Here is a 23,325-nt window from a genome sequence, read left to right as displayed (position 1 = left end):
TAGGCTTTTTATTAAAAATAAATTTAAATTTCTAGGAAAACATGATGACGTAATTTGCAGGTGTCCAGAGAGACTCCTTACAAGCTTTTTTCATGATTTAGCAAACTGCATTGTTTTGTCACTGTATAAATCTTGAGGTTTTGCAGCGAAAAAAGAGGATGAGTTGCTTGGACCCCTTTGCAAGTGTGCCAGCTGTCCGTCCTCAGTGCCAGCGCTTCCCCTAAGAGCATTTCTCCAGGCCTCCCCCTTCTCTTGCAGATCTGGGACATGACGCCCGTGGTGGGCTGCAGCCTGGCGACTGGGTTTTCTCCACACTGAGCCGGGAGCTGGGCGAGGCCGGCACCTTCCCAGCGGCAGCCTTCTCCAGACACCCTGCATCCCTGTAGCTCCACAGTCTCTGTCACGTGAATGGACAGTAGCCACTAAAAAACAAATCAACATTTCTTAAAAAGGAAAAAAAAAACATGTAAAGGTGTGTTTTTGGGCATTTGTGGAACTACCCGCGGGGACTGACGTGGAAGCTGTTCACCTGTCATGGGTCCCCGAGGAGCGGGGTTACTCCAGCGAGGCTCGAGTCCTCAGGAGCGGTGAGCTGATGTGTTCCGAGAGAGTAAGTTAGCAAATGCGAGTTTTCGGAGGAAAAAAGTGCTGAACAAAAGAGTTCATGCCTAGAACTTTCTTCCAGCAGTTCCAAGGACAAACACATGTCCCCTCAGACTTGCTGGCCCCCCGGGGTCACGTGCTCCTCTGCTGTCAGGGCAGGAGTTGGGGGGCGGACTGGTCCTCTCTTTCTTGAGGGGTGCAGCAGGACTTAGGAGCCCAGAGGTCCTCCTCATTGACCGGCCGTCCGTGAATAGTCTCCACGCTTAGCTGTCGGCACACTTCTTCCAGGGGTCTGTCGTCTTCAGGCGGTGCCACCATTTGCACCCAGTGTGGGGCCCTCTTCAGTTCTTTCTCGTCCCAGCCAGCCTGCCGTGGGCGAACGGTTGTCATTAAGTGAGTGGTTCAGTTTCTAGACTAGCCCAGGCAGCCCACCTTCTTCCCCCGACCCAGATGTGCTCTGAGGACGAGACGTCTCTATGGTGCTGTTAACACGGGACTCACACCGCCTGACCTTTTCTCATTGCAGTTAGTGATGACTGAGGGGAAACCCAGCTACCAGCATGACTGTGATGGGAAGTGATCGGTCTGTTCCATGGAACATCCCAGTCCTCCTAAAAGACACATTCTGTTTGCCGTTCCAAGATGAGCCTCTGTGATACGGTGGCAATTTAACGTGCACCTCAGAAAAGAACTCCAAAGCTTTTTACCCTAGGTTGACTTTTAGTTGTGTAACCTAATAATATTTCATAGGAGGAAACTGGTCACCCAGAGCAGTCATTGTTAAACAGGTCCGGCACAGTAATTCCTAACTTGTAAATTACTTTCCTAACAATTAGCAAAATCTGTTGTATCACGTGGCATTTTAAAAGTTTTTGGCCACTTAGTACCAGGATGGGGAAGACTTAGGGATTGGGGAGCCTGTCTTCTGATACTCATGTATTTATTTCTTTGTTTGTTTTTAACAACAACAGTACCTGTATTTGTTACTTTAGGGTTATGGACGTGGGTGGAGAGAGGCTTCCTTCTTTTAAGGACAAATTTAAAAATAGCAATGGTATTTTTGTTAGTGTTCTAATAGGTGTTGATAAAAACCTACTACTGCATCATTTTTAGGGGAATCAAATCAAGACAGCGTGGTCATTCTGTATGATACAATGACAAGACTAAATATTTTTAGTAGCAGCTGTTAATTAAAATGTTTTTAAGTAATAGTTTAAGACAGACAAACTAAGATGTCTTAATCGCCAGGCACAAACGAGGAAAGGAGGTCAGGCACTTCGTGTTCTAGAATGACCTGCAGTCAAAAAGTTGACTTGCCTTCAGAAAGAAGACTGAAGGATTTTGTTGCCCCTTATAATTTTTGTGTTACATCACTTGAAAAAGATGTTCCCTTCAAAACCTCTTCATAGGCCCTTTGCAAAATGTGTGCTATTGACATAGTGCAGAGGAAGAATTGGAGTGATGGTAACTTGAACGGCAGTGTTGAACCAAGTTAGCTTCAGTTGAGTTGGTAGTTCAGCTCATACAAAGGTGCTATCCTGGGGGTTTTATGAAGTCCTGAAAGGAAAACGGAGGATGACCTGTTCCCTGCCACGCGGAAAGGTGCTGAACGGGGGCTTTGCTTTCTGTTCACCTCTGTAAAGTGTGGTTTTGTGTTTGTGGTAGACTGAGCAGAATATTGCTGAGAATATGCCATAGCTTTCACACTTCTTTTATTTAAAAAAATTCTTACTGAAAACCCCACTATTTCCTAGAGAATATAAGGCCATTACAGCACATCCTAAGGGTTGGCGCTAACGTAAGTCAAGGAGGAGAGGTTTACTTGGGGAAGAACTGGAGTCGGGGATCCAGAAAAGGAAAGGAGAATGTTTCCATGTATTTTCTCTCCACCACAGCTTATTACCAGTTTTTTTAAAACACACATGACATGGCAGGCTTATCTCATCTCTGTCACACACTAGGTAGCAAACGGGGTAAATATTTTTTATAGAGGTAGGCAAAGATTTATTTTCTCAACTTTACACATAGAGGTGGGCACCTAGAGTGAGCTAGACTTCTAGTTATTGCCTTATTTTGACTGCATTACTCTTAAACGGGTCACTTAAAATAGTCCTTCAAAGTTAACGGTTTACCGACTTCTCCATTCCTGAATATTCATGCTAATCTGCCACGAGGGATCAAGTACAGAATGTTAGAGAAGATCATAGTATGTGTGTGACCGGGACACGCCACCTTGTTCTAAACATGTTTTAAAATCGCTCTTTGCGCGAGTAAGCGATAGGCGTGTACTCATAGCATTAGATGGAGACAGATTTTTCATTGTAAATCTCTGTATACTGCGTCCTGTTTCTGTCCTGCTGCCTAGAGGATATAAACCAAAAATACTGCTCTAGATGGTGGTGTCTCTTTGTTCTCCCCCTAAATAATTCAGTTTGCTAATACCTACATTTTTAAACTGTTGAAACTGGCCTAAGTATGGAATACACACCACATGGCTCGGACACAAGGAGCTGTTTTCTAAAATCAGTTGTCATTAAATTACTCCCTACTTCCGTTACTGGCTCTGGTGTCTCCTAAAATGTAAGAAGCCAGTTACTATTAACGGTAAACTGTCTGCTCATTGTAAATGTGATGTTTAACAAATAAGTAATACATGCTATATTTATTCAAGTGTCTATTGCTTAATTGTTAATTGTGAGCAGATTATTGAATGCCTACTCTATTTTCTGCAGTTTCCTATACAATAATTCTTTGAGTAAGTTGAAGTTTAATTGTGCAACAAATTTATATTAGGATACAACTTAAAGTGTTTTTCTGTATAGACTTTTCTGACTGGGGACGCAAAGGGCAGTGTGGATTAGTACGTTTTGTCTTGTACTAGCCACGTTTCTATAAAATGATGCCCTGCGCATCCCAGAGAGCTAGAAAACTATTCTTCGCTCCCCTTTGTGGGTTCTGTTTTTTGTGTGTTTTTTTGAGAAAATGCATACAATAAAATGTTCCTTGCTTATTCCTCTGTTGCTTAATTTAGCTTGTGTTCTATTTGATCTGGACGTAAGGCAGCAGTAATAGTAATAGACCATGCATTTAGCGCTGTCTGTGTGCAGAGCACCCTACCAATATTATATTAATCAATCCTGGGAGGCGTTGTTCTCCCCATTTTACAAATGAGAAAACCAAGTAGATCCTGTCCATCTGTCTGTCTGATTTGAAAGCACGTGCCTGACCTCCTGCCTTGACGTGCTAGTGTAATGAGGGTTTTATGTAAGGGAAGTAGGTATTACCTGTTTTGAAGTTTGTGAAGCCGTGAAGGCAGATGGCTCGGATAGTCAGGCTCTTTGAGTTCACGGAGCTGGGTGGGGACACTCTTGTCCGAGCCCTGGCTCTCCACCCCAACAGCTCAGTTTTATGAAGAAACACAGGGTGGTTCAGACCCAGGAGAACTGATTCTTTGGCTTAACTGATACAATGTTGACTTAGAAATCAGAATGGCAGCTTACTGAGTTTGTTGTTTTAAAGAGCTATAGCTTTATTTTTTTTTCCATCATCAAAATAATAACGTTTATTATAATAAACGGAAGAGGAAAATAAAAAGATAATACCAAAAAATATTTAAAAGAGTTTTTTAAAAAACCTCTTTGTCCAACCACTCAGAGAAAACACTGTTAAACTTGGGCTGTATATCTTTTCAGTGTTTTATTTTAAATGTATAGGCACGTATATAACACATACTTGTAGACATTTTTAATGGGGCCCTGCTTTTTCTCCCCCACCTGACATAGCACGGTTAGTTTGCCCATGTCAAAAAATTGTGCACCCTGTTAGCGTCTTCAGCTGCTGCAGATTTGCAGCGGACACTGGCTCTGTGCTGTCTGAACATGCGCTGGGACTGCCGGTCCAACCCTGTGAGGTGAGGTGAGGTCATGTGATGTGCTTTAGCCAATCAGGTACAGGCAGAAGCAGTTAATTACAGGTGAGAGGCTGAACAGTTTCTTCCAGAGCAGTCACAGAAGTACAGGTGGACTGAGGAGTGTGACGCCAAGGGTCCCACGGAACCCTACCTGCCCTGGACCTGCAGTGGGTTTTGTATGAAGGAAAAATAAATCTTTATTCTTTTAGTCCACTGAGATAGGGCGTGTGTGTGTGTGTGTGTGTGTGTTAACGGCAGCATAATTGAGCCTGGACAGCAGTATTTCTACTGTTCCATTATGTGAGTAAACTGTCGTTTATTTCATCAATCCTGTGTTGAAATTAGATTATACATTTTTAGAATATTTACATTTTTAATTAAAACACTATTTTAAAACACTAAACTTAGCATGCTTGTATATTCATCTTTGCCCACTTTGCCAATTATTTTCTTAGGATAAGTTCGTGAAAGTTGGAATTGCTAGGTCTAAGAATATACATATTATAAGTTTGTATTCTCACTGCTGATATCCTTACACCACTTGAGTTTGTTCCTTTGATTAGACAGTAAACAGGCATAGCTTAGTGTCTTGATTTACGGAATTCCAGTTTATTAATGTATGGGTTTCTTTGGGACAGTCTAGTTAGAACCCAAGTCACCTTGGAAGACCGTTAGTGGACACGGAGGGACGCGGACGAAGAAAGGTTGGCTGGTGACCCTGCTGTTGTCACCATGGCCTGTTGTGCTCACTGCCAGGGGCGCTGGACAGTAGGTGGTCTCTTTTCACTTGGAAAGAGGAGACTCTAGCAAGTTCTTGTTTCTGGCCTTCCCTTTTTAGATTTCACCTAGTTTACTTGCAAAAGCAGTCTTGGGAAGGTAATACGAGTAGTTGAATTATAGCTTCCTTTCCCGTCCATCACTTTTTGGTCCCTAAGTTTCCTTCACTGTTGTTAGATCTTGTTCTAAATCTTTTCACTACACATACAAACCATCCCTTAGGAAGCTTATTACACATTGATACATATGGTTTCCCATGAAAGTTGGTAACACATTGTGAGGCCACCATCTTGACTTCAGTCTTATCATTTGTGGTAGAGAAACGGAGCCTGAGCGATAACTTCCCGGGTCAAACCCAGGTGGAAAACTGAAGATTCACTCTGGTTTGTCCGACCTCAAAGCCCATGTGCCTTTTCCTAGTACCCCATCTGGCTCTTTCATATTTGAAGAAATTATAGATCCTGATCTTGACATTCTGGAGAAAGCATAAAGTAATAGAAATCTCTTTACACTATTAACAAGGGTAGTATGACGTATTTTCTCACACCCTAGGTAGCGTTTAAGATCAAGAGGGGCATCAAACGCTATTCTCCACCACCCCTGCCCTCCACACCCCTGAATCACGAATCAGTGGTGGCACTGATAGGTGGCCTCTGTGATGACATTTTAACGCCAGGTTTACTACAAACCAGTCAGTTTCCATGTGCTTTAAAGAGCAGTGATCCTGAATGTATGTTTTATGATCTTTATGCTACTCGACTATTTTAAGACATTTCAAAACTTAAAAAATTCCTTCTAGAAAGTAAATTTTATTTTTATCTGAAATAGATTATGGTGTCCCAAAATCAAGCTAATGAAATTGAAAAACCTTGGGAATCACTCTTTAGAAGTCTGGCTGTTAAACCCGTGACACTTGTCAGGGCCTTTTTACTTGAATCTGCTCTCATAATGGGGATAATCACCCATTGCTGTAACATTTCAGAACAGCCGGTAGCTCTAGACTCTACCATGGAAATCAGACCCAACGAATAAAGTCACAGAATAGTTGCATGGTTTTATTATTTCACAATTCAAGGTATCATTCCCTTAGTAAGTAAACATGATATTCTTTTGGCAAGATAATGGTAACCAGATAGATATTTCAGTAGCTCTAGGTTGTTCCAGTTAATGCTGCGATACCAGGATTCGAGTGACTGCACAATTTGTTGAGTTCAAGTTACCTTAAGTCACAGAAAGGAGAATTACTTTCAAACAATTGCAAGTTTATTGAAGGGATGCTCTGGTTGTTGCCTCTGAGCCCTGGAAGGCAGGGACCAGCCTTCGTGTCTGGATCCGCGGTGCCCCTCACACAGTGTGACTCCTCTCCTCCGCTGCAGGTGCCACTTTAGGCTGAATACGTTGTGGGTTTTCTGTGTTCTTCCTTAAGGTGTCACCTGGAGTTAGAGGAACTAACTGGAGAGCAACTTCTGTAAGTAGGAACATCTGGTTGAACCCAGTGTGCTACTGAAAAGAGGAAGAAGGAGGGAGGAAAAAGTATACAGTTAAACAGAAGTTTGTTTATTTCTGGATTTGTGTAGAAATAATTCTTTTCTTAAAATTTTTAAAAATTTTATTTTATTTTTTATTACTTTTTTTATTCCCTTTTCTTAAATTGAAGTATAGTCATTTTACAATGTTGTGTTATTAATTTCTGGTGTACAGCATAATGTTTCAGTCATACATACACATACACATATTCTGTTTCATATTCTTTTTCATTATAGGTTGCTACACGATACTGAATATAGTTCCCTGTGCTATACGGTAGAAAGTTGTTGTTTATGTACTTTATATATAATAGTTAGTATCTGCAAATCACGAACTCCCAATTTATCCCTTCCCACCCCTTTCCCCACAGGTAACCATATGTCTGTGTCTGTTTCTGTTTTGTAAATAAGTTCGTTTGTGTCTTTTTTTTTTTTTTTTGGTTCCACATAGAAGTGATATCATATGGTAAAAAAAAATAATTCATTACTCAAGTGACTTGGGACTTTATTTCTACTTTATTAACATAATTTTATATTTCTTGTATTTTACTGACATAGATGACATCTCATGTCTTTTGCCTCAGGGGTCCTATCAGCGGTAATCTGAATCCCAATTGCAAACGTATGCTGAAAATACAGGCAAGCTTGCGGGCACAAACCTCGGTACAAGCCTGCTGGCTCTGCCCTCAAAACATATCCCCATATGACCACTTTTCCCCATTCAGCGCTGTTACCACGGTCCAGCCCCCTGTCATCTGGATTATTCCTGTAGCCTCCTAACCAGTCTCCCTGCTGCTGCCCCGACAGCCTGTTCGCAACACACCTGTTAAAACACGACTCAGATCATGCCACTCACAGAAGCCCAAGTCCTAAAATGTCCCGTCATTAGCTCCCTGACATCTGTGTCCTCCTAGCTCATGTGGTGCAGCCACAATTCTTGGTTTCTTCTAATTTCTATGGGGAAGGAGAGTTTGTGCACACACAGCACGGAGCTCAGTGTCAGGCGTGTAGTAGGCAGTTAATAAATAATGTTGCTTGAGTGTGTACAGCTTGGGCGCTATGTGCGTAAATGAAAAGGAACTTAGGTGAATTTTCTTTGGGAGTGAGTCCGTAGTGTGAAGCGACTGTTCCTCCACCGCCATCACTCCTACCCACCCTGTTCCACCTTTCGAGCTGCTGTTAACAGTTTCCAGAGGCTGAAAGGAGTGGTTGGAGGGACGTGTAGGGAGGGTACCGAGGGTAAGTCCATGAGGGGCATGATGAGACGCTTCTTTCTAAAACATGAAACACCAGCCCTGGGTGTCTGATCATCATGAGACCTAATCAGAAGACAGCTCCGCTCTGCAGCTTTGTGGCTGTCGGGTGTGGTGGTTTTACAGTATTTCTGCGGATTCTTAGACTCTCCTATTGCGTGCTTGCATTTATGTTCTCTCCCCTTGCATCTGGGCCAAACTTAGTGACTCACTGATCGAATACGGCAGAAGTGACACCGTGCAGTATCTGAGTCTAGATCAGAAGATGCCGTGCAGCTGCCACCTCGTTCTCCGCGGGAAGCCAGCCGCCTGAGACCGCCAGGTGTTCTGGTCAGCAGCCGAGCCGAGCTTCCAGCTGACAGGCAGCGCTGCCAGCCTTGGGAGTGCGCCGTCTTGGACGTCCAGCCTAGATGAGCTCTGAGAAGGCTGCAGGTCCAGCTGACAACTGCAGTAGCAGGAGAGGTGCCAAGTGAGGTCTGCCGAAGTCAGCCCTTCCCAAATTCCAACCAAATAAAATGCTTGTTTTAAGCTGTAAGTTGTGGAGTGATTTGTTACCCAGCAGTGGCAACCTGAACGGTGGGCCACTGGACTTTTCATTCCTCACCTGGGAGCTGGAGCGCAGTGTACCACAGACCCCCCACCTCCCAAACCTTAGGTGGAAGCAGTGGACCCCAGGCAACAGGGCACAGGTGAGGAGCTTCTTCAGAAGCACGCGTAAGAGTCCTCTAGGGGCCTGTAGCTAATGGGTCATGATCCTCATTAGTTCCCTCCATCTTCCTACCCACCAAGCCCATCCCCCGACCTCCACTCCAGATTTTTCTTTGAGATTTTTCCTTTTGACCACGTTGAGTTTGGCTGTGAGTTAACCCAGTCGGAACTGAGCATTTTCAGATACTTAGGTTGGCCATATTTAAAGGTGCTCAGTTCTCTCAATGTCTTTGCCCATAATGTAAATACAAGTTAGGTACCATGATTAGGGCACGGAGGGTTCTGAATTACAGACTTACCAGTTTTCCAAGCACTAAAAGATTACTGCATATGCTGTGTATTTCATATATTGTGTTTTTATTAACACCATTCATTGAAAAAATACTGAGTACCTACCATGCACAGGCACTATTCTAGATTCTTGAAAACACATCAGTGAGCTAAACAAAGATCCCTCTCCTGTGGAGTTCACGTTCTTACAGAGGGAGACAGACGATAAGCCATACGCCTAATGAATAGATGAGTTATACAGTGTGCGAGAAGGTAATAGTGCTGCGGAGTAAGGCAAAGAGCAGGTTTCCGGAAACGGAGAATGCAGGCGCGAGGGTGGGGACCAGTTTGCCAAAGAGAGTGATCAGGGTGATACACGTTCAAAGGATTGGAAGGAGGTGAGGAAGAGAGCCTGTGTGGAAATCAAGGAAGGAGGTCCCAGGCAGAGAAAAGAGCTGGATCCAAGGCTCCACGACGGGAGTGAACCTGCGTGTCGAGGGGAGAGCAAGGAGATCGGCGTGGCTGCAGCGGAGTGAGTGAAGGGGCGAGCTTTAGCCGAGAAGCTGAGAGCTCAGTGGGGGCTGGGTCGCGGAGCCGTCGCAAGGATGTTGGCTTTGACTGGGAGTGAGGTAGCAGCCGTCAGGAGGCTCCGAGGACCGGAGGGACGCGGTGTGACCCGCAAGGCAGGAGGGTCCCCGCAGCTCCGCTGTGCACGCGCGCCCTCTAGTGGCCGGAGCAGGGAGGTAGCGGAAGAGGCTGCGGAGGAACCCAGGCGAGAGGTGATCGCAGCTAGGACAAAAAAGGCTCCCAAGTTTTGCCAAAAACGTCTGGAAGGGCGGAGCTGCTATGTTGCTCAGACTTAAGATGATGAGTTGCTGAGCCGAAAAGTAGGTGCTGTGGAGCCCTGATCTGAGCTCCTCCTAGCAGAGGAACCCAGCGTATTCAGAACCGATCAGATGCCAAGCCAGTATTCATTCCGTGTGCGTTATTCCCCCCCCCACCCCGCTCCGTTTCACACAACGTCCATGACTGAGGACGAATCCCCATTTTGCAGATAAGGAAACTAAAGTTCTGAAAGGTTCAGAGAAATTAACGCTGGGGGAACTTGCCCAGCCTACCAAGTGGAGGAGCCGGGATTCAGTTCCACTCGGACCCTGCTGCCTGCGGATTCTCTGCTGCAGCACCCGGGGACGCTCTTCCTCCCTGGTTCTTTAGCCGCTGGCATTTTCAATGTTTGTTTTTTCAAAATATGTTACTTAATTGTCCAGTTGTAGAAGACAAATTAATTATTGATTTAAAAGTGTCACGGCCTTCTAAATCTCCCCTCTCCCGAAGCAATAGATCCTCCAGTGTCTTTATATTTACAGATCCACTTAACTTACCCCATTTACTCAATGTGAATGGCTTGTGTTCTTACTGTTTATCGTCTCGTATAGCTTGAAAACATCGCTGCCAGACAGTTGACGCCAGGTTGCTCTCGGTCTTGCCTATGATTTTCTAATAATAGATGCACAATTCCCAGTGATGGGTATTTAAGTGTCTAGGGTTTCCAAGCGGAGGTATGTGAGTTTCCTAGAGTTTTCTGTATCTTTGCTGTGCCGACTTTGGCACCATCTTATTTTCAGCACTGGATTCACTACGGTGCCTGATAAACTACATTTTTACATGTTTCTAGACTTCCATTATTTGGAGATGTTCAATAGAAGGAGGAAATTGATGAGTCCTGACGGTGCGGAGTTACTGCTGGATAAATGCCTGCTGGACCGTTCAGCACCGCGAAAAGTGGGGTGGGAACTACTCCGGAAAACTTCATTAGATGCCTGGATTGTCTGCTTAAGAAGAGGGGTCTGCAGACATTTCATTATTCCGGTGTGGAATAGTCATCCCAATTACACCATTTTAGAAGGGTGAAAGGGTCCACTGATACCTTTATCAGCTGGTATGCAGGGTGCATGCTCAACTACAACGGCTCCAGACGGCCTCAGGGCTTTTTAATCTCGGTTTCTTATTTTCAGTTATAACTGAAATTAAATGGAAGCTTGTTCACCTTCATTTACTTTCTGGTTCCATTAAATGGTGCATAATCACCCTCAAGGGTGGGTGCTACAAGTGCAGGATTGATAGCTTGTGTGGCTTTGACTCCTTAAAACTTCTGCCCCAGGAGGCTCACATGCTGCATCCTGATCCCAGCCCTGAGTGGCATTACCCCTCGTCTCCTTAGTAATGATCGTAATCTGAAGCCATCCTCTTCGTTCATTTACTGATGTGAATAATGTGACTAATGTTTCTCTCTCTCCTTAGAATATAAGCTCAATGAACATGTAAACTCTTCATCACAAACAGGGCTTGCTTGTCCAGTAGGTTTAGGAAGCATCCTGCCTCCGGGCTCACAAGAAGTCTTTATTTGCTTTCTAAAATTAGAAAAAAGAGGGGTGAGTACAGCTCAGTGGTAGAGCGCATGCTTAGCATGCACAAGCCCTCTAGTTCAATCCCCAGTTCCTCTGTGAAAAAAAATTCAGAAAAAAAATGAACACAATAAGAATGAATATGTAATAATGAAGTTAGCCTGGATTACATTTTTCTTTATACCAATGTAGTCATAAAATATAATATTTAAGATATTTTTATGGGGAAAGGGGACCATGATGGTGAGAGTGGCCTGGGGTCCACAGAAGTCATAACGCAGCAGTGGTCACAGCACCTGGGACCGTGCCTGGCTTAGGACGGGTGCTCAGGAAATCACTGTCACAAGAATGAGCCAGAGAAAGGAACAGTCAGCCAAAACAGAGATCTGGAGTTGAGTCAGGAGATGCTGGACAAATAATTTCGTCCCTGGAGGTCTTCCATTTCTAAGAATTATTGCTTCTAATTTCAGGTTTTAATCTACATTGAAAGAAATGCCCAAAGACTCTTAATCTGTCTGCGTGCACTTTACCAAACCACCTGTCTCTGTGATTCACAAAGAATGCGAGGACTTTGACACAACATTGTAAAATGACTATAAATCAATAAAAAAAAGTAAAAAAAAAAAAAGAATGCGAGGACATTTTTAGCAGCCCAGCCCAGCATTCTTGCTGAAATGGAAGTTCTTTTTTTTTCCCCTTTTATTGAAAATAAATGGTTATTGTTCTCCCTTCACTGGCTTTTCATTTATCTAAAAAGTGGCCTAGTGTCTTCTCTTCATTAATTCAAGTTCCCCAAATTTTAATTTAAACATGTCAGGAAACAGAGATGAATCTCAGGGAATTCTAGGCTACTAGGCCCAAGGAGTAAGTGGATCACAGTGTTTCATATTGCAAGTCCCAGTAGTAGAAAATTTGCATAGTTTATTTCAAAGACTGTACAGGATAATATCTTTGGGACTGATGATAAATACAGTTGATCAATTTAAAATTTTAGTTTTTGTTGTTACAGGTGATAGCTCCCCCCCCCTTTTTTTTTTACAAGCATCTAACTTTGGGAAGAGCAAGCAGTGTGGGATAATTATTAAGTGAGCACACCCTGATGACTTCATGCCCGGGCCTGAATCAGCTCTGTCACTTACTGGCTGTGTGATCTTGTGTAAGTTACTTAGCCTCTCTGCATCCTAGTTTCCTGATGTTTAAAGAGAACGTCATTATGGTGCCTACATCTCTGGGAGGTTGTTATGGCCGAATCAATTAATCTATGTAAAGGTGCTTAGAATGGTGTCTGGCATATGGGACATGTGCTTAGTTAGGATATGTTATGCAGATTCAAAATTCAGCTTGTTAAGCTTTAGTAAATTAAAATAAACATCTCTTCTGTCCAGAAACAGACAGGCTTTAAACTAATCAGGGAGGCAAAATTTAGATTAATACCAACACTCTTGCAAGTCCTCATAAAATATAAACATTGTCATATAAAATTCCTTCTGTTTCATTGTCGTATTTCCAAAGATTAGTCAAGATCAAGGTTTCTATCAGACTCTTCAAGAGACCCAGTTAAAACAGGATCTATTCTCATTAGAATTATATTTTGAAAAGAAGATTTTGAGTTATTATTTCTACAGAGTATGTTTGATGGATTTTTCCATTTTTAATTTATATTTTGATTTTATAAATAATTCACATGATTTAATAGTCATAAGTATGAGTGATAAATACATTGACTTTAATTAGGTTTCTAATTTAGCTCCAAGACTCAACAGTATTATGACATCATTTTACTCATAATGTAATTTTAAACTAAAATATTTAAAGCTTCCATTTTAATTTCAGATGAATTAAAAACTTAAAGTATAACCACAACCTTTCCCAAGATATGAAAGCTTCATTCCTTCTCCAACCCCCTCCCAAAACCCAGCTTTCTTTAGTTTGACACAGTATTACTAATTGATTGCTAGAGAAAAGAGCAACTAATATTTTAGTTTTCAATGATTTGATGGTTAATTTCACCCCAGGTGAAAATGATTTCATTGGCCCTTTTTCCTTAAAATAATTATCTCTATTAAAAAAGAGACAATCTATTACAGAAATAAATTCTTCAAGACAAATGGTTTTGGTATATTTGTCAACATTTAAACATTATTTTTTAAAATTCCAGTCATCTGGGACATACATAAGACTGTTGAGTTTGTCTTGGTCCTCAGTTATCAATAATCAAGAATGCTGTCAACTGCTTTTTTCTTAACTTTTTCTTTTGACACAATTTCAGACTTACAAAAAGCTGCAAGAGTGGTACAGAGAATTCCCACGTGCCCTCCCCAGTTCTCCAAATGTTAATATTTTACCATATGTGAAAACGAGAGCAGTCATCAGTGAGACCCTTTAACTATAACTTGCTTAATAAATAATATCCTGGAACCTACCTTCTCTGAGAAAGCTCACTTTAATTTTTGCAAGTTGTATACCCTTTAAGCTTCCTGTAGTCTTGGTTATCTGCATCACAGGACTCCCTAACTGCCTCCAAGGATAATAATCTCTGACAAACGCGTTGCTATAGTAATGGTATCTTAAGTTGTTCTTCAGGAACTTGGAGTTGGCTCTTGTCCAGTTCAAGCTGGCTAAAATTGGTTGGGACCACTGACCCTCAAACTGGACCTGTGCAGCTGTCCAATGAATGGCCTTTTGACGTCAGAGGGTCAAAATTCCACCCTCAGGTCATGCTAATGCCATAATTTTCTGAACATGCGTCCCATGAACAGCATGTAACTCAAATACGTCCGCACAGAGCAGGGATTGCCTCACTTTTTCCCTGCCTCCAGTCACGTATATCCTACACATCCAACCACCCTATACTCTTCACCCATAAATATCCCAAGCTCCTCCCCTTCGGCGACATGGACTTGAGAATTGTTCTCCCATCTCCTCCCTTGGCTCCCCTGTGAATAAGCCTTTTCTCTGCTGCAAACCTCAGTGTCCCAGCTATTGGCTCGCTGCGCTTTGGGCAAACACATTTAATAGATACTTTGAGACTCTATGAACCACCTCTTACTCTTCAAATTTTCACCCGCTAGTCTTACCACCCATTGGTCATTTTTGCTTGAAGATTTTCTTGGTGTTCACCAAGACTACTAGATGATTTTTTTCCCCAGCATTTGTTCTACGTTTTTTCATTGCTTTCTACTGTAAGAAAACCTTTTCCTTTCCCCCAACTTGCTTGCTTGTTGTTTATAAATCAATCAATCCACGTAGACTCATGAATTCTTATTTTATCCACTAGACTATAATCCTTTACTATTATTATTTTGTTGCTTGGATCAATTCAGATTTTTCCCGTGGGAGCCCTTTCAGGTTGGTTCTCATGTCCTCTTGACATGTCACTATCATTTTTTGCTTACTTTCTGGCACAACAAGATATTTTGGGTTTTTCTTGTACTTTTCCTGTGTCAGCCCTGGTATCTTCCTTTTCTTCAAATTTTGTTTCCTTTCATGGAATATAGAAGCAAGATTTGGGTTTTGGGTGGGCTTGTTGCTTCTGGGGTATCACTGCTTTTAGGCCTTTCAAAGGAGAGAGCTTAGGAAATAGATGTACATATACACATACACATGTGCGTACCTACACACACCTACTTCTATTCTGTCCCTCTATGATGACTCTTAATGATAATTACAATTGCTGTCCAACCCCACAGAGTTCATGCTACCATTCACTCTCTCTGCATTTATAACTCCCTTCTACGACAGTGGGAAGCCTGTCTGCCATGACCCATTATATATTTATGTACTTGTCAAATCCTAGGATTTACAGGAAATAGCTTGAGAATTTCTAATCTATATCTCTGTGGACGGAAAAGGCGGAGGACTTGGGGGAAGGAGAGAGAGGAGGGAGAATTTGTTTCCTAAATTCAGATCCAGTATTTGAGGGTTCTCCATCTCTAACCTGAGGGGATACAGTGCCCCAAATTACCCCCTGCAGATTCTGGATTTGTTAGCCTCCATAGTTGCATGTGCCAATTTTTAAAAACAAATATCTCTCTCTCTCCACAGCCCTTCCTTGACTATTTACGTGGTTACAACCCAATAAACCCATCATAAGTTTAAAAATGCGCTTAATACACCCGACCTTCCAAACATCATAACTTAGCCTAGTCTACCTTAAACTTGCTCAGAACACTTATGTTAGCCTACAGTTGGCAAAATCACCTAACACAAAGTCTGTTTTATAACAAAGTGTTAAATATCTCGTGTAATATTTTGGATACTGTGCTGGAAGTGAAAAACAGAATGGCTGTGCGGTCCAGGGTGGGGTTAATCGTGTGCGTTGTTCACCCACGTGATCACTTGGCTGCTGGGAGCTGTGATCACTGCCACTACCCGACATCACAGGAGAGTGTCCGGCCACGTATCACTACCCCTGGAAAATTGCAAAATGCAAAATTTGAAGTATGGTTTCTACTGAATATGTATTGCTTTTGTAACATGGTAAAGTTGAAAAATCGTAAGTCAAACCATTGTAGATCAGGGACTGTCTGTACACGCACATCCTGTTGGTTCGGTTTGTCTAGGAAACCCTGACTAATACAGATGTGAAACATTAACCTGCATCCAAATGTTAGATCTGGACTGAAAGCTAAACGTAGAGAAGTGACATTCCTAGATTTTTCCACTCCCATCTCACCTACCCTCCCTGGGTGAAAAGCCGGACGGTGCCAGATTTGGGTTCCTTGGGTAAAAGGAGTGGACATGTGTGTTTTCTTGTTTGCTCTTTTTTCTTACAGGAAGGTGGCCTACTGTATAGATACCCTTGCACTTGGCTTTCTTCATTTTAAAATATATCCTGGGATCCACCCACATCAGCTCACAGAACCTGTTCCCTGCAGCCTGCCAACAGGCTGTGTCGTCATACTGTTTAATTTTTGTTGGCCAACAAGGTGAGAAATCTCTAGTTTTATTCTATTTCTTTATTTTTTAATGGAGGTACTGGGGATTGAACCCAGGACCTCATGCATGCTAAACCTGCACTCTACCGCTAAGCTCTACCCTCCCCCTAGAAATCTCTAGTTTTAATTTGCATTTCAAAGGTTGAATATCTTTTCATATGTTTAAGGACCATTTAAAACATTGTGTGATGTCACTTATACCGCAGTAGAAAACAAAAACAAAAAGCAAGCAAAAATAATCCATGTGCGTGCGTGCGTGTGTGTGTGTGTGTGTGTGTGTGTGTGTGTGTGTGTGATAGAGAGACAGAGACAGAGAGAGAGAGAGACAGAGGTTCTCCTGTCAGGTGTTTTGATCCTTTCACCCTCAACTCTGAGGAATTCTTTCTATGTTAGGGAAGTAGCCCTTTATCTGTGTTGCCAATCATCCCCCCCCCCCGACCCCCAGTTTTTCATTTGTCTTTTGATTTTTGATTTACGGTATTTTTTCCCTGCATGAAATTAAACAAATTTCTTTCTGTGTAGTCAAATTAATCAGTCTTTTCTCTTATTGATTTTGGCTCTTGCTAGCAAAACTTCCCTATACACAGGTTAAAGAGGAATTTATATATGTTTTCTTTAGTCTTTGTATGATTCCCACCCTCCTCCCCTCTTTCCTTCCTTCCTTCTCTTTCTCTTCCTTCCTTCCTTCCTTTTCTCTCTTACATTTAGATTCCTGGTTCATGTGGAGTTTACTCTCATATGTGCAGTGACATATGGACCCAGCTTTATCTTTTTCCAAATGGTAAATCAGTGTCCCAGAAGCATTTATTAAAAATTCATCTTTGACTCTTGGACATAGAAAACAAACTATGGTTATCAAAGGGGAAGGAGGTGGGGGAGGGATAAATTAGGAGCCTGGGATTAGCAGATACACACTCCTATATAAAAAAGTAGATAAATAACAAGGACCTACTGTATAGCACAGGGAACTATATTCAGTTTCTTGTAATGAGCTATAATTGAAAAGAATCTGAAAATATATATGTATATATATGTATGTATAAATGAATTGCTTTGCTGTACACCTGAAACTAACATTGTAAGTGAACTGTATATCAATAAAAAATAAAATTTAAAAAAGTCCGTCTTTGCCTCAGTGATTCGAGATATGAGCTACTAGCCTGTCATAAAGTTCCAGATACACTCGGGTCTGTTTCCTGACTGTGTATGCCGTCCCCGGGTCATTACTCCTGCCCCAGTGCTGCACTGCTTCAGTTATCAAGACTTTACAGTATGTGTTAGTGTCTAGCAGGGCCATTCTCATGTTGCAGTTCTTTTTAAATGTTTCCTGATTGATGGTGAATGTTTATTTTTCCATATAAACTTTATTTCTACTTGTCTAGCTCTACAGACTATGCCTTGGTATTTTTATTGGGATTAATTTTTTATAAATTAACTTAGAACTGACATCTTCATAATGCTGAGTCATCTTACGTGAAGTAAAGATTGTGTTCCTTTTGCTCAAATCTACTTTGTGTCTTTCAGGAAAATTTCATTTTTCCTCTGTGCTTTCGCACATGTTGTGTTAAATTTATTCCCAAGTGTTTTTTTTTTTTCATTTTTGTTGATATGGTAAATGCAGGTTTCTCCAAGTATTATGTCCTCTAACCAGTAATTGTGTACATAAAGGTTATTGATTTTTTTCTTTTGAAATTATAGCCTGCTTCTTCACTGAATTCTCTTATTGTCTGAGCGCTGAGTGCTTTTAAACAATTTTGTGTTTCTCTCTTCCCCCAAAACACCTGCTAGTCTTCATTAAACCTGGACATCAATGATATAGTGATAATGAAGTACTTGAAAATTTTTTCTGCTACATTTAAATCACAACTTGTGAAAGCAGATAGATGAAAATGAAGAAATGTACATTTTAATGTAGCATTATTTCAAATCTTCATATTTAATTATGGTAAAAAAATGTCAAAGTCCTAATTATGCAGTGAAGTTAAATTTGTGGCTGGTGTCTGGGAATGTGGTGCATACTTCTTTTCCACAGCTCCATGCAAATTCTTTAGAAAAACTTTAACCATTGTTTACAAATATTAAGCAGATTGTACTTGTGTGAACTTGAAATCATTCAAATTTTGAGTAACATATTGGGTAAAGGGCAGGGAGAAACCTGCACATATTTTTTAGATTTGAGATTTCCAAAAGGCAGTAGACAAAAGTAGTTTTTTTTTCCAATCTTATGTTTTATGTGTTAAAATGTATTAAGGATGGTACACAATTAAGCACCTAATTGTGTTGAAAATGCAGTTGAACATTTAGGAAAATTCTCCCTGGTTGCAAAGTTGCTTCTGTACTCCTATAATCATTTCAATTGCTCTTTAATCCCCCTATTTAAACTATTTATCTGCACCCAAATGAATGCAGTGGAATCTTCGATTAAATGCAGAGGGCTGGGTTTATTTACACCTATCGCCTAAGACTCAAAACCAAGTCACAGCAGGATCCAGAGGGGCATTTGCATCTCAGAAAATAAAATACTATTACAGAATTTATCTCAGTGTTTGCACTTAGTGTTCAGAAATCAAATATTCAAAGGAACATAAGAGGACAGGTATGTGCTTTGAGTAAGTCTTGAAGCCAGGTTGCCCTTTTTATGGCACCAGGGGGCTCAGAGCTAATTCAGTGGAAAAAATTATGTGCAATATATTCTTCCAGATGACTTTGGTGAAATGCAGGAATATGGGATTATCACTTTGAACTGTCTACTAAAATAAATGCGCAGCCTAAAAGTTGAAAGTTACATTTTATTTGGTGGGAGGACTCGAGCTATGATGACAGCCCCTCAGATGGCTCTGAGGGACTGCTCCGAAGAGGTAGGGGAGGAGCTAGGATATATAGGAGCTTTACAACAAAGACAACAAAGTTAGAACAATAAAAGATTACTTGTTATCTAAAGAAAACCAGGCATCTCAATTTAAAGAATTTAACACTTTTCTATGTATGGGAGGAAGCAAACATTTGGGCTCACTGAATTCACTCCTTTGACAAGCACCTAGCTATCTAGGGCCAGTATCCTGTCCTTTCTTATTCTGAGTCCCCTCAGAGTGCACCATTGTGAGTGGCTGCAGAGGCTGGGCTGCAGGCTTGTCTGGGAGGTGGTGGCAGCCACTGGTGACTTGATGGCTTCAGCATTCTTTGTTTACTGATATGGTTTGCAGTATTTTTCGTTCACAGAGCCAACTGATGATTTCAACAAAGTCAAGTTAAGAAGTAGAGCACTGAAGAACCAAGGTTTCAAAGAGGATAAATTTGATTCATTTGTTTCTTGATTGATTGATTCATTCAAACATCCTCATCACATATTTAGTTACTGGCATCAGTTTAAGCAAAACACTGGGGCAGTGGCTGGGGAGGGTGTAGCTCAGTGGTAGAGAGCATGCTCAGCATGAACAAGGTCCTGGGTTCACTTCCCAGTACCTCTGTTAGAAAAAAAAAAACCTAAATAAATAAACCTAATTACCTCCCCTCCCCCCTAAAAGAAACAGTAGGGATATAGCAATAAATAAACACGTAAATCTCTGCGCGCTGGATTTTACAGTACACCACAATGGAATAAAACAGACAGGGTGAGCTGAAACTTTGGGGTCCAGGGACTATCGATAATTTATCTGGACCTTAATTGGAATTCCAGGGTCTTTTGGGCAGTAACACAGAATTTAGTAAGAAGGAGAAGTCCATCTTCCTGGGAAGCTTCAGGTAATTGTAAATGACTCTTACTTGTGTGGAGAGGGGAGCACCGCGCGCGTAGGATGCGAAGATGGTTAGTGAAAGACTAGTTAGATTGGTTGGTGAAGAGTCCCTCGGGGATATAGGTAAAGATACACAACTTTAATAAAGGGTTTCCCTGGGGAAAAGACAGAAAACTGTGAGTAGGAAGTTGTGCAGAAAATACTGCATATTAAAGATTTTTATAACATGTAGAGGTACATGCATTTTCTTCTCTTTAATTTACAGCTTTTCCCGCATTGGTTCCCTCTAATGGTAATCTTAAAAAACTCTAATGTTTCTTCCCATTTACCTCATTTTTATAAAAATAAATTTGAAACTGTCTGTCTTTAAAGAGTAGCTCTTTCATGCTCGGAAAAAAAAGGCACAGAATTATATATTTTATCATATATATTTTATATTATACAATTTATTATATATATAATATATTTTATATTTTAAAATTTATTTTACTTGTATAGTTATCATATATTTTATATTCTATATTTTTACTGCATTTTGTTTTTGAATCCAATGCTCATATTTTAGCACGGGGGCGGGGCAGGCCAATTCCTTAGGACACCTAACGTCTTCAGCACTCTGTGTTCTTGTTATTCGTTGCTTTCTCTTTGCATTTGTGTCTTTTCTCTGATTTTAGGCGGTTCATTTAACAATCCGAATCAGAGCTGAACTAATTTCTCTATTCAAAACACATTTGCTGCCTGCATATGGTTTTAAATTGTGTTCATTTGAGGCCAAGCCTGTCTGGACATAAAATTACATCTTCACCCCTTGTTTTATAAGCACGTTGGTGCTGATTCTTCTCCCAATGGCCTGGCATGGCTGCACCTCTCGTGTGGGCCCACTGTGGGGTCACCTGCAGCGCAGAGCAGGTGCGGGAGGATGGGGGCTCGCTCTGTTTTAGTCTCAGTGCTATGTTCTTTATCTGTGTTATTTGACTTAATCCTTTTAAAAACCCTCTGTGGTAGGAACTATCTTCACTCCTACTTGACAGATGAAGAAATGGTCCTCAAATTCTGTTTTTTTGTGCTATCTGCCCAAGCATTGATTCTGGCATCCCAGAGGAAGCCCAGGGAAATGCTGATGAACACCTTCAAGACAGCACTGAGTAGAAAGAGCATGGCCTTTGGTCCCAGACTTATCTGGAATTGAATTCCAGAGCTGCTGCTCATTGGCTCTGTTAATATTTGCGAGTTAGACAAACATCCTGGGCACTCAATTCCTTCATTACCTGGAAAAGGAGTCCAATCATATCATGTATATAAAGAGCAAGGTGTTTAAAGTAGCTAGTCTAGTATCCATAGTAGGTAATAAATGTTAGTTTCTTTCCTGTCCCTCCCTTGAATGAGGCATGATGGTAATAAAGTGGAGGTTGAACCTGCTTTGGGGAAGCTGATGGAGAAGAGAGTGTGTGGGACGTGCCCCTTGAGGCAAAGCTCCCTTTGGGGTGGAGAGTGAGGTTCATGGCCCTGATTGCCTCCTGAGTTCCTTTTTCATGGCCTAAAAAGAACACAGGGTGCTTTAACAGACGGCTGATTCTGGGCAGCGCATGCATGTCTTCCTTGGCTCAGCCCCTAGGGTGCTTTTCACCAGTTAAAGAAGAAGCCTATAAAATCTGAGTGAGCAGGGTTTCTAGGTATGGGTGAGGCCACCTCTCCGAGGGTAGCCAGGAGTGCTGTGGAGTCGTGGAGGGGAAGCACTCGTGGGTCAGCAGTAGACCTGTTGGCCAAGAATCCCTTTGGAGCCAGAAAGGAAGGGAAGGGGCTCAGAGAATCTGGAGCCCAGGAGCATTCCTTAGTGGGATCTTGAAGTGAGTTCCATTTTGATTCATTCAAACATTTGTTCAGCAATGAGTCACTCAACAGGTGTTCATTGAGCACCAGCCCACCCTGCAAAGCCTTGGGCATCGGGAGTGCGGGCGGCGTGGCCAAGGGCGTGGGCTGCAGAGCCCACCGTCTGGACTGGGGGCCTCTTAGGAGCTGTGTGGCCTTGGACCAGCTATTTAACCTCTGGCTTGAGATTTCTTTATCCATAAGGTGGGGAGGGTAATTACTTGCAGTGAAGATTAAATCAGTCCATACATATACAGTGTTTTGAACCCTGCCTGCCGCCTGCCATATACTCAATGCCTAGTGAATTTTAACTTTTTTCATGCCCCAGCCAGGAGATAGATATTCAAAGAATAATAATGTATCTCAGAAACCTGCAAGTCACCCAGAGGCCCCTAATCGCCGGCAGGTGGAGTCTAGGAACCCTTGTCAAGGTGAAGATAATGCGGGGCAAGTCTCCCACCCATTTCCCAGTCCTGCTTGGTGAGCGGGTGTTTGAAGGACCCCAGCTGCATCCCATGGTTTCATGACTCTTTCTTCTCTTGGTTTCCAGCTGGCCTTTTGTACTTATGCCCTCTCTTCGGGGGACAGAGACCACCGTGTAACGGGAGCCGCCCCAGTCCGGGGAGTGCCGTCAATTTGGACAAGTTGCAGTGGGACTCTTTCAAGCCTGTGGAGTGGGGTGGAAGTTTTGAAGGTTACAAGTTTAATGCAATTGAAAAGTGCCTACGAGAGCACTGAATCCAATCCGCCAGCTCTTCCCTGACCCCGAGAGCTGGTGAGGCTCAGTGACTTGAACACCCAGAGCAAAGACAAGGCAAAGGCAAGACTAGAACCCAGCTCTCCAAGTCTCAACACGAGCTCCTGGGATTTTAGAGCTGAAAAGGCCCCTGAGCAGTACATGGTCCTAACTTACTACTTTTACAGTTGATAACACTAATGCTCAGCATGGCTGAATGGCAATACATTACTGGCCCTACGTCTTAGCTCCACTGAATTTGAGCTGACTTTCTTGTTTAGTAAGTTATATTTGAAAAGATAGCTACTAATTATATAAAAAAAAAGTTCCTAAGAATGGCCCTGGTGCATAATGGACATTTTCCCACTTAACACCTCTAATTTTTTTAGATTGGAGAAAAAAGGTTCCGACTGGCAGCTATTACTCAAAATGAACACAGGGGGTCTCCACTGAGATGTCTTGACTTGAAATTAGCTCAGTCTTTTGGTCTTCATTGAAAGCCTTACTACACCCAACTCTCTAAGATTGTAAGAATCTAGTCTTTAAATTGGCAGGGTCAAAAAAATGTTATTCGCTGCTCTGAGAGCTTCATTTGAC

The 23,325-nt window shown here is 42.0% G+C and overlaps 1 protein-coding gene across 1 annotated transcript in view; it reads left to right on the top strand.

Annotated features, from left to right (window-relative positions):
* Positions 1-3,613, top strand: part of WDFY1 (WD repeat and FYVE domain containing 1) — a 43,621-nt gene extending 40,008 nt beyond the window's left edge. Inside the window, exon 12 of the mRNA XM_072961741.1 lies at positions 259-3,613. Within this exon, the coding sequence (XP_072817842.1) occupies positions 259-318 (60 nt within the window). The 3' untranslated portion in view covers positions 319-3,613. The remainder of the gene's footprint in view (positions 1-258) is intronic.
* The last annotated feature ends 19,712 nt before the right edge of the window (positions 3,614-23,325 follow it).

This window comes from Vicugna pacos, chromosome 5 (assembly GCF_048564905.1).
Source record: "Vicugna pacos chromosome 5, VicPac4, whole genome shotgun sequence".
NCBI lineage: Eukaryota > Metazoa > Chordata > Mammalia > Artiodactyla > Camelidae > Vicugna > Vicugna pacos.
This window is presented reverse-complemented; position numbering and strand designations above follow the sequence as displayed.